At 42.1% G+C, this 13,079-nt stretch overlaps 1 protein-coding gene across 3 annotated transcripts in view; it reads left to right on the top strand.

Moving 5' to 3' along the window:
- LOC135547226 (mitogen-activated protein kinase kinase kinase 20-like) overlaps nucleotides 1-13,079 on the top strand; it is a 49,072-nt gene that overhangs the window by 10,090 nt on the left and 25,903 nt on the right. For all 3 annotated transcript variants that reach the window (XM_064976021.1, XM_064976022.1, XM_064976023.1), the window contains 7 exons: nucleotides 159-246; nucleotides 4,195-4,296; nucleotides 4,698-4,763; nucleotides 4,921-4,949; nucleotides 5,065-5,202; nucleotides 11,490-11,576; nucleotides 11,985-12,059. In XM_064976021.1, coding sequence (XP_064832093.1) covers nucleotides 159-246; nucleotides 4,195-4,296; nucleotides 4,698-4,763; nucleotides 4,921-4,949; nucleotides 5,065-5,202; nucleotides 11,490-11,576; nucleotides 11,985-12,059 — 585 coding nt within the window. The remainder of the gene's footprint in view (nucleotides 1-158; nucleotides 247-4,194; nucleotides 4,297-4,697; nucleotides 4,764-4,920; nucleotides 4,950-5,064; nucleotides 5,203-11,489; nucleotides 11,577-11,984; nucleotides 12,060-13,079) is intronic.

Consider the following 13,079-nt stretch of genomic DNA (forward strand, 5'->3'; position numbering starts at 1 on the left):
AAGAGTTCACTGATAGCCATTGATCTTCAGCGGCTTAACATAATGTATAGCCAAGTCAATTCATTTTGAACGGAGAACGCAACAGTCCCGTTTTGCAACAACATTTGCCACGCCGTTCTGCCGTCTGTATCTTTTGCTTCCCGTCTTTTTTTGTTCAGGCTGAAATCCTCAGTGTGCTCAGCCATCGCAACATCATTCAGCTCTATGGGGCGATCCTTGAAGCACCCAACTATGGAATCGTCACCGGTAAGTCCATGCAACCCTTATCGGGTTAGTTTGTCATCCAATAGTAACCACAGCTATCATCTCCACTGCAGCTTCAGACCACGTTTACATCCGTTGCCTTAATGGAAAACCAGGAATCCCCATCTGTTCATGCTTGTTTCACAGCTATTTTGTTTGCTTAGAACTGAATGGGGCTGTGGTCTATATTAACAGTATTGGTAGATGACTTTAGGAGTCAGTAAGATAACATGCTGCTGGCTTTTTGTTCATGTTGAATGTTTCTGAAGTTCATGCCATGCCATGCCCTGCTCATGCTCAGAATATCTTATCACATGGCAGTCATTGGCAGACTGAACGCTCCCATGATTAGGAGGTTAGTTATGAACTTCTCTCAGCCAGTGAGTGGTGAATAACACTGCTGTTGATAGGAATAGGACAGTGCTCACTGCTTACTGCTCATTGCTCACTGCTTACTGCTCACTGCTTACTGCTCACTGCTTACTGCTCACTGCTTACTGCTCACTGCTCACTGCTCATTGCTTACTGCTCATTGCTTACTGCTTACTGCTCATTGCTCACTGCTCACTACTCACTGCTTACTTCTTACTGCTCATTGCTTACTGCTCACTGCTTACTGCTCACTGCTTACTGCTCATTGCTCACTGCTTACTGCTCACTGCTTACTGCTCACTGCTTACTGCTCATTGCTCATTGCTCACTGCTCATTGCTCACTGCTCACTGCTCACTGCTCACTGCTTACTGCTCACTCCAGATATTTATTTACTATTGACTTGCATTTTCTACCTTCTTTTACTACTTGGAGTTTACCTACTCCATTTCCTCCCTAATCTCTTCCTTAGGGGGTTTTAAGCATGCTCTACACTCTCATTTTATGGTACTTTCTGGTATGCTTCAGACTTGATTCTATCTTTGTTCCCTATAACTCCTTGTTTGGGCAAGCTTAAGTCTTTGTCCTTTTGCTTGTGATCTCCTCTCACGTTCTGGCTTAACAGTGACCTAAGCAATCGGGTCATTTTGGAAGTGTTCGACCTCTGCTTTTAGAATGATTTAGACAAATGACATTTAACTATGACATGTAATTCCTTCCCATTCTACCCACCCACACTCACACGCTCACATACTCTGCCGGCTCCTGCTCTACTTTCATAGATCATGGAAGGCTGTTGTATGGAAACGTCCTGTCCTAGTTGGGAAAAACCTAAATCCCATTGCATAAATGTTGTGTGCTACTTCATGGATTGAGGAATTAAAAAATACCCTCATATCTTTGCAAAAAGATGCTCCTTTGATGTTTCTGCTTGCTTCCCTCTGTTTATGTCTTAAAATAAGTCTTATATTAGCCCTGTATTGTTATAGTCGGTTACAAAGCAGTAATGTTGAAATCTTTCACAGAGTTCTCAGACTTGACATTTCCCTCCTCCGGCCAGTGTTATGTGAGTGCGAGAGAAGGGGTTGGCTGGTTGTCAAGGAGCTGCTGTCTATATTTATCAAAGCAGAATCTAATTAGCAAGATATAAAGGAAAAAATGTTAATGACCATTCTGACCATGCCATATCCACATTCATCAGCTCTGTTATAAATGTCCCCTGTCTGCTCATATATCAGGGACTGTTGTCTCAGCAATCTAACAAACATTATAAACTGGGTGGTTTGAGCCCTGAATTCTGATTGGCTGAAGGCCATGGTATATCAGACCGTATACCACGGGTATGACAAAACATTTGTTTTTCCTGCTCTAATTATGTTGGTAACCAGTTTGTAATAGCAATAAGGGGGTGCCTAACAACAGCATATTTGGCCATATACCACACCCCCACACCCCCTTGGGCCTTATTGCTTAAATATCTATCAGGTGAAGACATTTGTCTCTGCTGACCCACGTGGCAGAGAGTTTGTCAATAACTACCTGAATTTACTAGAGAAAAGCTAACTTTTTAATGTCATAGCGGGTTATATCATTCATTTCAGTTAACTCATGCTTCAATACTCACTTTGAGAGGCTAAACTGTGACTGATAGAAAAGTGTTGTATGATGAAAGCAGTTCAGGGAGATGCATTATCTATGGAATTTGCCAGTCAAAAAAGTACAAAGTACAGAGCCAAATGATAAAAAGTGAGCCTATCTAAGAGATATTATATTGAGATGGCTCAGTATTTGTTTTCCAGTCGGCGGACCTAATCATGCAATACCATTACAATTAACCACTTTCACAGAACTGGTTTTTGTAGTTACAGCCTTCATCGGTCATTACCATTTAGAAGGAAAAAAATCCATAGGAAGCCCTGGTGTTTGCTTCTAAAACACACACTGTAAATGACTAGTTCAATAACCGACATCTTTCCTAGATTTATAATAGGGCATAACATGGTCAGGTCAATTGATATTATTAATGACAAGTATAGGCCTGGTTCCTTCCCTCAAGGTTGATCCTTGTTTGCACTATTTTATGAGGAGACGCAGACGTTTTGGTCGCGCGAACATCCGACTCGCACCAGTCTAGCTGGTATCAGATAATATCAGTTTCAGCCATCTGTCTTTGCCAGGCCACTTTATAGTTCATGGAGCGACTGGAACGCCGTCTGTCTGTCTGTCTGTCTGTCTGTCTGTCTCCCCGGTATTGAAGTGTCTCAGTGATTTAACAATGTTTATTGGCAGGCTTTCTCTTTTTTTTTAGAAGGAGGTGTTGCATTGAGTAGCAAAGCATTCAAGTCCACATAATGCTTCTATTGTTCGTGTGTTTCCCTTCACTACTGGTCTGGGGAAACTATTGCATTTGAGTAATACGATTGGCCTGATCCTTCTTGAACATTATATCAACATTGTTTTACAGGGATGTTCTTAACAGTGCCATGTACCTGTCTGTAATCATTTACGGTATTTGGGGACTTTGTGTGGCCGTACACCTTGGCTTCATTTGGATATGGCGAGTTACAGCTGGAATCACAATGACAGGAGAACTGTGCACAAGAGCGTAGGCCGCAGGTGTTTGAACCGTGAGTGTGAGTGAGGTTGATAGAGTAATAACCCTTTCCGGCAGTCCAATGTCCAAAGTGTGGCCGGGATTTTAGTCTTTTTTTTTTTTGAATTTCATAATTAATCAACATGATTTATTTTTAAAAGCTGGATGCTTTTGTTATATTTTAGTCTTCTGTGATGTATGTAAAGTGTAATATTGGGATGCAAACTCAAAATGGAATACGCTTTAAGTCTATCTCTGACATGGTACAGGTGTCTTCTTGTGTTTAAGCCCATAGCCATGTGTGTGAAGTGTATACTTTTGTTTAAAGTAGATTTGTTTAAAACGACCAAGAATCACTCTGTGTGACCCTGATTTAGCCCGCCGCAGTTGAATGTTAAAGAGTATGTGGTGAAGGAACAGAGGAACAGAGACACACAGGGTGCTAAGCTGGGTCAGTAGCGTTTCCACAATGCATTGTGATGAATGAGCTCATCTCTTCTGACTGGTCAATGACAGAACAGAGGACAGGACTGTAAACCGGACTTCAACTGCTCTCTTAACTACTGTATAAAACCAAACGGTCTATTCACAAATAGAGGACATATTGTCTCACATATTTTTATTAACTCATGATTTCTGAATGAGATACGGTTGAAATGATATAGATATATTTGATATTGCACACTCTTAGAAAAAAAGGTGCTATCTAGAACCTTGAAGGATTCTTTGGCTGTCCCCATAGGATAACCCTTTGAAGAACCCTTTTTGGTTGGAGGTAGAACCCTTTTGGTTTCAGGTAGAACTCTTTCGGGTTCCATCCTTTCTACAGAGGATTCTACAAGTAACACAAAATGGTTCTACCTGGAACCAAACAGGGTTCTCCGATGGGGAAACCTGAAGAACCCTAATGGAACCCTATTCTCTTAGGGTGCCGTGCAAATGTAAGTGTAGATATGGGAGTCTTAGGACTGTATGTGTTTCCCACAGAATATGCCGGTGGAGGGTCCCTGTATGACTATCTGTCCAGTGCAGAGAGTGAAGAGATGGACCTGGGACAGGTTATGACTTGGGCCATGGAGATTGCCAAAGGTACAGTCACGATTCATTGTAGGATCTACTTTAAACCAGGCAATGCTACATGTTGTTTAGGAATTTTTGCATAGCCATTTGACTTAACTAAACCACCCACTGAGATTCCACATTTCTTTTAGCTCATTACCAACTTAACAATAGAATATATTTCAGATTTGTCCGCTTATGGTCTATTCCAACTCATTGTTATTCTAGGCATATTTGTTATAGAATTCGGGTCTCACTGAGAACAAGTGAAGTCAAAACATGAAGGCCTAAATGGGATTAATCTATGTCATTAGTTTGCATAATAAATTAGCATTGAGAGGGAGGCATGGAGGAGAGCACAGACGAACACAGCCTTGTTTACCTCTGCTGGTTGCACATTGACCTCAGTCAGTGCTTTCTTTCTCCATTAGGCATGCACTATTTACACTCAGAGGCCCCGGTCAAGGTTATCCACAGGGATCTGAAGTCCAGGAATGGTAAGGTTTCAGATCCATCTGCATGATCTCTCTGTCTGTTTCAGTCTGTACAAAAGATATCTGGTCAAACTGATTATGTCTTTAGCCAGAGGCAAATATTACATAAACTCAATTAGACGAAAAATAAAAATACACATTCTCCTGTTTTCTATTGCAGTGGTTGTGACGGCAGACAAAGTTCTTAAGGTACATTTGTTTGCACATGCAAGTGATCTGACATTTGCATACTGGCTTCACCCAAAACAGTTGAATCCCCAACCCTTGCTAAATCCCGGGACCACCTGTTTCCCCCCCTGTGTAGATCTGTGATTTTGGGGCATCCCGGTTCCACTCCCACACCACACACATGTCCCTGGTCGGCACGTTCCCCTGGATGGCCCCGGAAGTCATCCAGAGCCTGCCCGTGTCTGAGACCTGTGACACCTACTCCTACGGTGTGGTAAGTGACCAACACATAGGACACACACTGACCAGCTGTTGGATAGTCAGTACAATAGTTGTGTAACCTTTATTTAACTAAGCAAGTCAGTTAAGAACAAATTCTTATTTACGATGACGGCCTACCCCGGCCAAACCCGGATGATGCTGGGCCAATTGTGTGCCGCCCAATCATGGCCAGATGTGATACACCCTGGATTCGAACCAGGGACTAGTGTCGCCTCTTGCACTGAGATGCAATGCCTTAGACGGCTACACCACTCGGGAGTCCATAGTTACTTAGACTGGGCTATTTTTATTCTCAAACTGATGCTGCAAGACAATCTGCATGTGATGTCCATATTTATCAACTTATAGGTGGAATTTTATTTACAGTAGTATATTGTCATTTAACTACAGAAACCATCAGAGGAGATTTAGGGACTGAACCAGCTTGGGAAAGAAAGAGCTCTAATGTCACTGTTGCAACTTCATGGTCGAGAGAGTAACCTGTCAATCAAACGGTACCTAGCACTTGAAAGAACAGACTTTTCAGAGATGACATTTTCATGCCTGCATTACATCCACTTGAAAAGTAGACGTGAGTGGCATTATTGACCTTTGTAGAAGTACTAACAGCGATTCCATATGTTTTCTGCCTCATTCTTATCATCATCAGAAAATGTAATCTGTCAACCCTGAGTAGAGAGAGAGTATGAAGCCTTGGTATATGTTAGTGTGTGTGGGTGTTGGTGTGTGTTTGTGTGTGTGCTACTGCGCATGGCTGTGCGCGCGTGTGTGTACAGAAAGTATTCATATCCCTTGACTCATAATTATTTTCTCACCCATCTACACACAATAACCCATAATGACAAAGTGACGGCATGTTTTTAGAAATGTTGGCACGTGAAATACAGAAATATCTATTTCACACCTCTGAGTCAATGCTTTGTAGAAGCACATTTGGCGGCGATTACAGCTGAGCTGTCTTTTGGGGTAAGTATCTAAGAGATTTGCACACCTGGGTGGGCCAATATTTGCCCATTATTCTTTTGAAAATTCTTCAGGTTCTGTCAAGTTGATTGTGGATCATTGCTAGACAGCCATTTTCAAGTCTTGCCATAGATTTTCAAGCCGATTTAAGTCAAAACTGTAACTAGGCCGCTCAAGACCAATCAATGTCATCTTGGTAAGCAACTCCAGTTTAGATTTTGCTGAAAGGTGAATTCGTGTCCCAGTGTCTGGTAGAAAGCAGACTGAACCAGATTTTCCTCTAGGATTTTGCCTCTTCTTTTAGCTGTATTCCGTTTATTTTTATCACAACAAAACTCAGTAGTCCTTGCCGATGACAAGCATACCCATAACATGACGTGGGCACCACTATGCTTGAGAATTTGGAGAGTGGTACTCAGTGATATAGTGTAGACATTGCTAATGTTGTAAATGACTATTGTTGTATTGGATTTACCCCAAACATAACACTTAGTGTTCAGGACAAAAAGTGTATTTCTTTGCCACATTTTAAGGGGATTGTTGCAAACAGGATGCATGTTTTGGAATATTTTTTATTCTGTACAGGCTTCCTTCTTTTCACTCTGTCATTTAGGTCAGTATTGTGGAATAACTACAATGTTGTTGATCCATACTCAGTTTTCTCATATCACAACCATTAGATTCTGTAACTGTCTTAATATCACCATTGGCCTCATAGTGCAATCCATGAACAGTGTCATTCCTCTCCGGCAACTGAGTTTGGAAGGATGCCTGTAACTTTGTAGTGGCTGGGGGTACTGATACACCATCCAAAGCCTAATGAATAATTTCACCATGCTCAAAGGGATATTCAGCATCTGATATCGGTGCCCTTCTTTGTGAGGCATTGAAAAACCTCCCCGGGCTTAGTGGTGGAATCTGTGTTTTAAATTCACTACTCGATTAAGTGACTTTACAGAGATAATGTAGTCATTAAAAAATCATGTTAAACCCTTTTATTAAACATGGAATGAGTCCATGACCTTATTATAAGATTTGTTAACTCTTGATACTCCCCATCCCGGATCCGGGATCGTGAATAAAGCCTCAGGCTCATTAGCATAACGCAACGTTAACGATTTCTGAAAATCGCAAATAAAATGAAAATAATGCGCCTGCTCTCAAGCTTAGCCTTTTCTTAACAACACTGTCATCTCAGATTTTCAAAATATGCTTTTGAAGCATAGCAAATCACTAATTTGTGTAAGAGTATGCTAAGCTAGCTTAGCATTTTGAGTAGCATTTAGCACGCAACATTTTCACAAAAACCAGATAACCAAATAAATAAAATAATTTACCTTTGAAGAGCTTCGGATGTTTTCAATGAGGAGACTATCAGTTACATAGCAAATGTTCAGTTTTTCCTGAAAGAATCTTTGTGTAGGAGAAATCGCTCCGTTTTGTACATCACATTTGGCTACCAAAACGAACCGAAAATTCAGTCACCAAAACGTCAAACTTTTTCCGAATTAACTCCATAATATCGACCGGAACATGGCAAACGTTGTTTAGAATCAATCCTCAAGGTGTTTTTTCACATATATCTTCATTGATATGCAGTTCGTGGAAGCCTGCTTTCCCCTCAGAATCGCATGGAAAAATACCAGCAGCTGAAAAAGACGCACCAATTTCGACGGAGGACACCGGGCGGACACCTGGAAAATGTAGTCTCTTATGGTCAATCTTCCAATGATATGCCTACAAATACGTCACAATGCTGCAGACACCTTGGGGAAACGACAGAAAGGGCAGGCTCATTCCTCTCGCATTCACAGCCATATAAGGAGACAATGGAAAAATCTAAAATCCTGCTGGTTTCCTGGTTGCCGTTTCATATTGGTTTTGCCTGTAGCTCCCGTTCTAGGGCACCCACAGACAATATCTTTGCAGTTCTGGAAAATTCAGAGTGTTTTCTTTCCAAAGCTATCAATTATATGCATAGTCGAGCATCTTTTTGTGACAAAATATCTTGTTTAAAACGGGAACCTTTTTCATCCAAAAATGAAATTGCGCCCCTAGAGTTTGTACCCCTGGGCTTATTTAGGCTTGCCACAACAAAGGGGTTGAATACTTAGTGGCTCAAGATATTTCAGCTTTACATTTTTTATTAATTTCTAAAATTCCAAACAAAAATCCAGTTTGATATTATGGGGTGTTGTGTGTAGATCAGTGACACAAAATCTCAATTTAATACATTCTAAATTCAGGCTGTAACACAGCAAAATGTGGAAAAAGTAAAGGGGTGTGAATAAATCAAATCAAATGTATTATTTATATAGCCCTTCTTACATCAGCTGATATATCAAAGTGCTGTACAGAAACCCAGCCTAAAACCCCAAACAGCAAGCAATGCAGGTGTAGAAGCACGGTGGCTAGGAAAAACAATAGTGGTCCTAAAACAGAACCTTGGGGAACCCCGAAATTTACAGTTGATTTGCCAGAGGACAAACCATTCACAGAGACAAATTGATAGCTGTCCGACAGATAAGATCTAAACCAAGCCAGAAACTTGTCCGTGTAGACCAATTTGGGTTTCCAATCTCTCCAAAAGAATGTGGTGATCGATGGTTTCAAAAGCAGCACTAAGGTCTAGGAGCACGAGAACAGATGCAGAGCCTCGGTCTGATGCCATTAAAAGGTAATTTACCACCTTCACAAGTGCAGTCTCAGTGCTATGATGGGGTCTAAAACCAGACTGAAGCATTTCGTATACATTGTTTGTCTTCAGGAAGGCTGTGAGTTGCTGCGCAACAGATTTTTCAAATATTTTAGAGAGGAATGGAAGATTCGATATAGGCCGATAGTTTTTTATATTTTCTGGGTCCAGGTTTGGCTTTTTCAAGAGAGGCTTTATTACTGCCACTTTTAGTGAGTTTGGTACACATCCGGTGGATAGAGAGCCGTTTATTATGTTCAACATAGGAGGGCCAAGCACAGGAAGCAGCTCTTTCAGTAGTTTAGTTGGAATAGGGTCCAGTATGCAGCTTGAAGGTTTAGAGGCCATGATTATTTTCATCATTGTGTCAAGAGATATAGTACTAAAACACTTGAGTGTCTCCCTTGTTCCTAGGTCCTGGCAGAGTTGTGCAGACTCAGGACAACTGAGCTTTGGAGGAATACGCAGATTTAAAGAGGAGTCCGTAATTTGCTTTCGAATGATCATGATATTTTCCTCAAAGAAGTTCATGAATTTATTACTGCTGAAGTGAAAGCCATCCTCTCTTGGGGAATGCTGCTTTTTAGTTAGCTTTGCGACAGTATAAAAAAGAAATTTCGGATTGTTCTTATTTTCCTCAATTATGTTGGAAAAATAGGATGATCAATCAGCAGTGAGGGCTCTTCGATACTGCATGGTACTGTCTTTCCAGCTAGTCGGAAGACTTCCAGTTTGGTATGGTGCCATTTCCGTTCCAATTTTCTGGAAGCTTGCTTCAGAGCGCGGGTGTTTTCTGTATACCAGGGAGTTAGTTTCTTATGACAAATGTTTTTAGTTTTTAGGGGTGCAACTGCATCTAGGGTATTACGCAAGGTTAAATTGAGTTCCTCAGTTAGGTGATTGTTGTCCTCTGACGTCCTTGGATAGGCAGAGGGAGTCTGGAAGGGCATCAAGGAATCTTTGGGTTGTCTGAGAATTTATAGCACGACTTTTGATGCTCCTTGGTTGGGGTCTGAGCAGATTGTTTGTTGCGATTGCAAACGTAATAAAATGGTGGTCTGATAGTCCAGGGTTATGAGAAAAACATTAAGATGCACAACATTTATTCCATGGGACAAAACTAGGTCCAGAGTATGACTGTGGCAGTGAGTAGGTCCAGAGGCATGTTGGACAAAACCCACTGAGTTGATGATGGCTCCGAAAGCCTTTTGGAGTGGTCTGTGGACTTTTCCATGTGAATATTAAAGTCACCAAAAATTAGAATATTATCTGCTATGACTACAAGGTCCGATAGGAATTCAGGGAACTCAGTGAGGAACGCTGTATATGTCCCAGGAGGCCTGTAAACAGTAGCTATAAAAAGTGATTGGGTAGACTGCATAGATTTCATGACAAGAACCTCAAAAGACGAAAACATCGTTTTTTTTGTAAACATCGTAAATGTTAGCAACACCTCTGCCTTTGCGTGATGCACGGGGGATATGGTCACTAGTGTAACCAGGAGGTGAGGCCTCATTTAACACAGTAAATTCATCAGGCTTAAGCCATGTTTCAGTCAGGCCAATCACATCAAGGTTATGATCAGTGATTAGTTCATTGACTATAACTGCCTTTGAAGTGAGGGATCTAACATTAAGTCGCCCTATTTTGAGATGTGAGGTATCACAATCTCTTTCAATAATGGCAGGAATGGAGGAGGTCTTTATTCTAGTGAGATTGCTAAGGTTTTGCCCAACCTAGGTCGAGGCACAGACACGGTCTCAATGGGGATAGCTGAGCTGACTGCACTAACTGTGCTAGTGGCAGACTCCACTAAGTAGGCAGGCTGGCTACTTGCTCCCTGGCCTGCACCCTATTTCATTGTGGAGCTAGGGGAGTTAGAGCCCTGTCTATGTTCATAGATAAGATGAGAGCACCCCTACAGCTAGGATGGCGTCCATCACTCCTCAACAGGCCAGGCTTGGTCCTGTTTGTGGGTGAGTCCCAGAAAGAGGGCCAATTATCTACAAATTCTATATTTTGGGAGGGACAGAAAACAGTTTTCAACCAGCGATTGAGTTGTGAGACTCTGCTGTAGAGCTCATCACTCCCCAGAATACTTTCTGAAGGCACTGTGTCTGCCAGCCTGTGTATATGACTGCTTGGCCACATTCCTGCGTGGTGACGGAGAAGGTGTGAAGTGTGGAGTGACAGAGCATATGAGGCGCGTTCTGTGTCACCCAGCCAGCCAAGGGCTTGACTCCTGAGTGTCATAAACAGTCAGTGTACAAACAGAGCCGGACCTGGGTTCAGGCCAGGAAAGCGTCTGGTTCAACACTCTGTTCTATCACAATCACATGGCTTTCACTTACACGAGGGTTTACTTACATAGTGAACAATGATATTTACTCGTCTTATAAATGATGTGATGTGTATAATAAAATGAGTCGTGTATCAATTAGCATTTTCAAACAAGCACTCCATTTCATATCATGCAAGGTTTCCGTTCTCCTAATATGGTATCTGATATGTAAAGTCTGTATTGTGTCTCAGTACAGTGGAAGACCCTGAGCAGACCATGCAGTCTGTGGGCTAGATGCGTTATGCTCATTGACTGACCACGACGTCTCTCCCTGTGTCAGGTTCTGTGGGAGATGCTCACCCGGGAGATTCCCTTTAAAGGCCTGGAGGGATTACAAGTCGCCTGGCTGGTGGTGGAGAAGAGTGAGGTAATGTACAGCTCCGCTTGTTTTGTCACTTTTACTCGTTATGCAGTTAGGAACAGCTGCTGCTTCCTTTATCTATGCTAATAAATTTTGTGAAGAGACACATACCTGACAGTCTTTCGTAATGAGCTAGTGCATCTGTACAGGAATCATGTCAGTCATCACAAACCAGCATAGCTAGTGAGGGAGATTGTCATATGGGCCGGAGCCAATTGATCCCAATCGTGCACTGTCCGCATTCACAGTCTCCAGTCACATGAGTCATCAGTGTATTTGACCGGCCTCCTGACATGAATGCTCTACCAATATCCCGACCTCAGAACTGAAAGCTGACACTACTGCAATCCTTTCAGGGAAACGGGAACAGTGAGTGTGTGTGTGTGTGACTGTGATCCTGTCTGTCTGTTCCAGAGATTAACCATTCCCAGTAGCTGCCCAACTAGTTTCGCTGAGCTGATGAGGAAGTGCTGGGTGACTGAGCCAAAGGTACGACATCCTCACACACACCAACATCCTCACACACACAGATCCTTTGAAATGACACACACTACCGTTCACTACCGTTCACTACACTACCGTTCAAAGGTTTGAGGTCTACATAGGCGTACAGAGGCCCATTATCAGCAACCATCACTCCTGTGTTCCAATGGCACGTTATGTTAGCTAATCCAAGTTTATAATTTTAAAAGGCTAATTGATCATTAGAAAACGCTTTTGCAATTATGTTAGCACAGCTGAAAAACTGTTGTTCTGATTAAAGAAGCAATAAAACTGGCCTTCTTTAGACGAGTTGAGTATCTGGAGCAACAGCATTTGTTGGTTCGATTACAGGCTCAAAATGTCCAGAAACAAATAACTTTATTCTGAAACTCGTCAGTCTATTCTTATTCTGAGAAATGAAGGTTATTCCATGCGAGAAATTGCTAAGAAACTGAAGATCTCGTACAACGCTATGTACTACTCCCTTCACAGAAGAGCGAAAACTGGCTCTAACCAGAATAGAAAGAGGAGTGGGAGGCCCCAGTGCACAACTGAGCAAGAGGACAAGTACATTAGAGTGTCTAGTTTTAAGAAACAAATGCCTCACAAATCTTCAACTGGCAGCTTCAATAAATAGTACCTGCAAAAGACCAGTCTCAACGTCAACAACAAAGAGGCGACTCCAAGATGCTGGCCTTCTAGGCAAAGTTCCTCTGTCCAGTGTCTGTGTTCTTTTGCCCATCTTAATCTTTTATTTTTATTGGCCAGTCTGAGATATGGCTTTTTCTTTGCAACTCTGCCTAGAAGGCCAGCATCCTGGAGTCGCCTCTTCACCATTGACGTTGAGACTGGTGCTTTGCGGGTACTTTTCTTTTAAAATGATAAACATGGATTAGCTAACACAACGTGCCATTGGAACACAGGAGTGATGGTTGCTGATAATGGGCCTCTGTACGCTGTCATGATGTTTGCCTCTTTGGGTATCCTCCTCTCCCTGCCTCCCCCTTGCCTCCTTCAACTAGGTTG

This window comes from Oncorhynchus masou, chromosome 10, assembly GCF_036934945.1.
Source record: "Oncorhynchus masou masou isolate Uvic2021 chromosome 10, UVic_Omas_1.1, whole genome shotgun sequence".
In the NCBI taxonomy this organism is placed as follows: domain Eukaryota; kingdom Metazoa; phylum Chordata; class Actinopteri; order Salmoniformes; family Salmonidae; genus Oncorhynchus; species Oncorhynchus masou.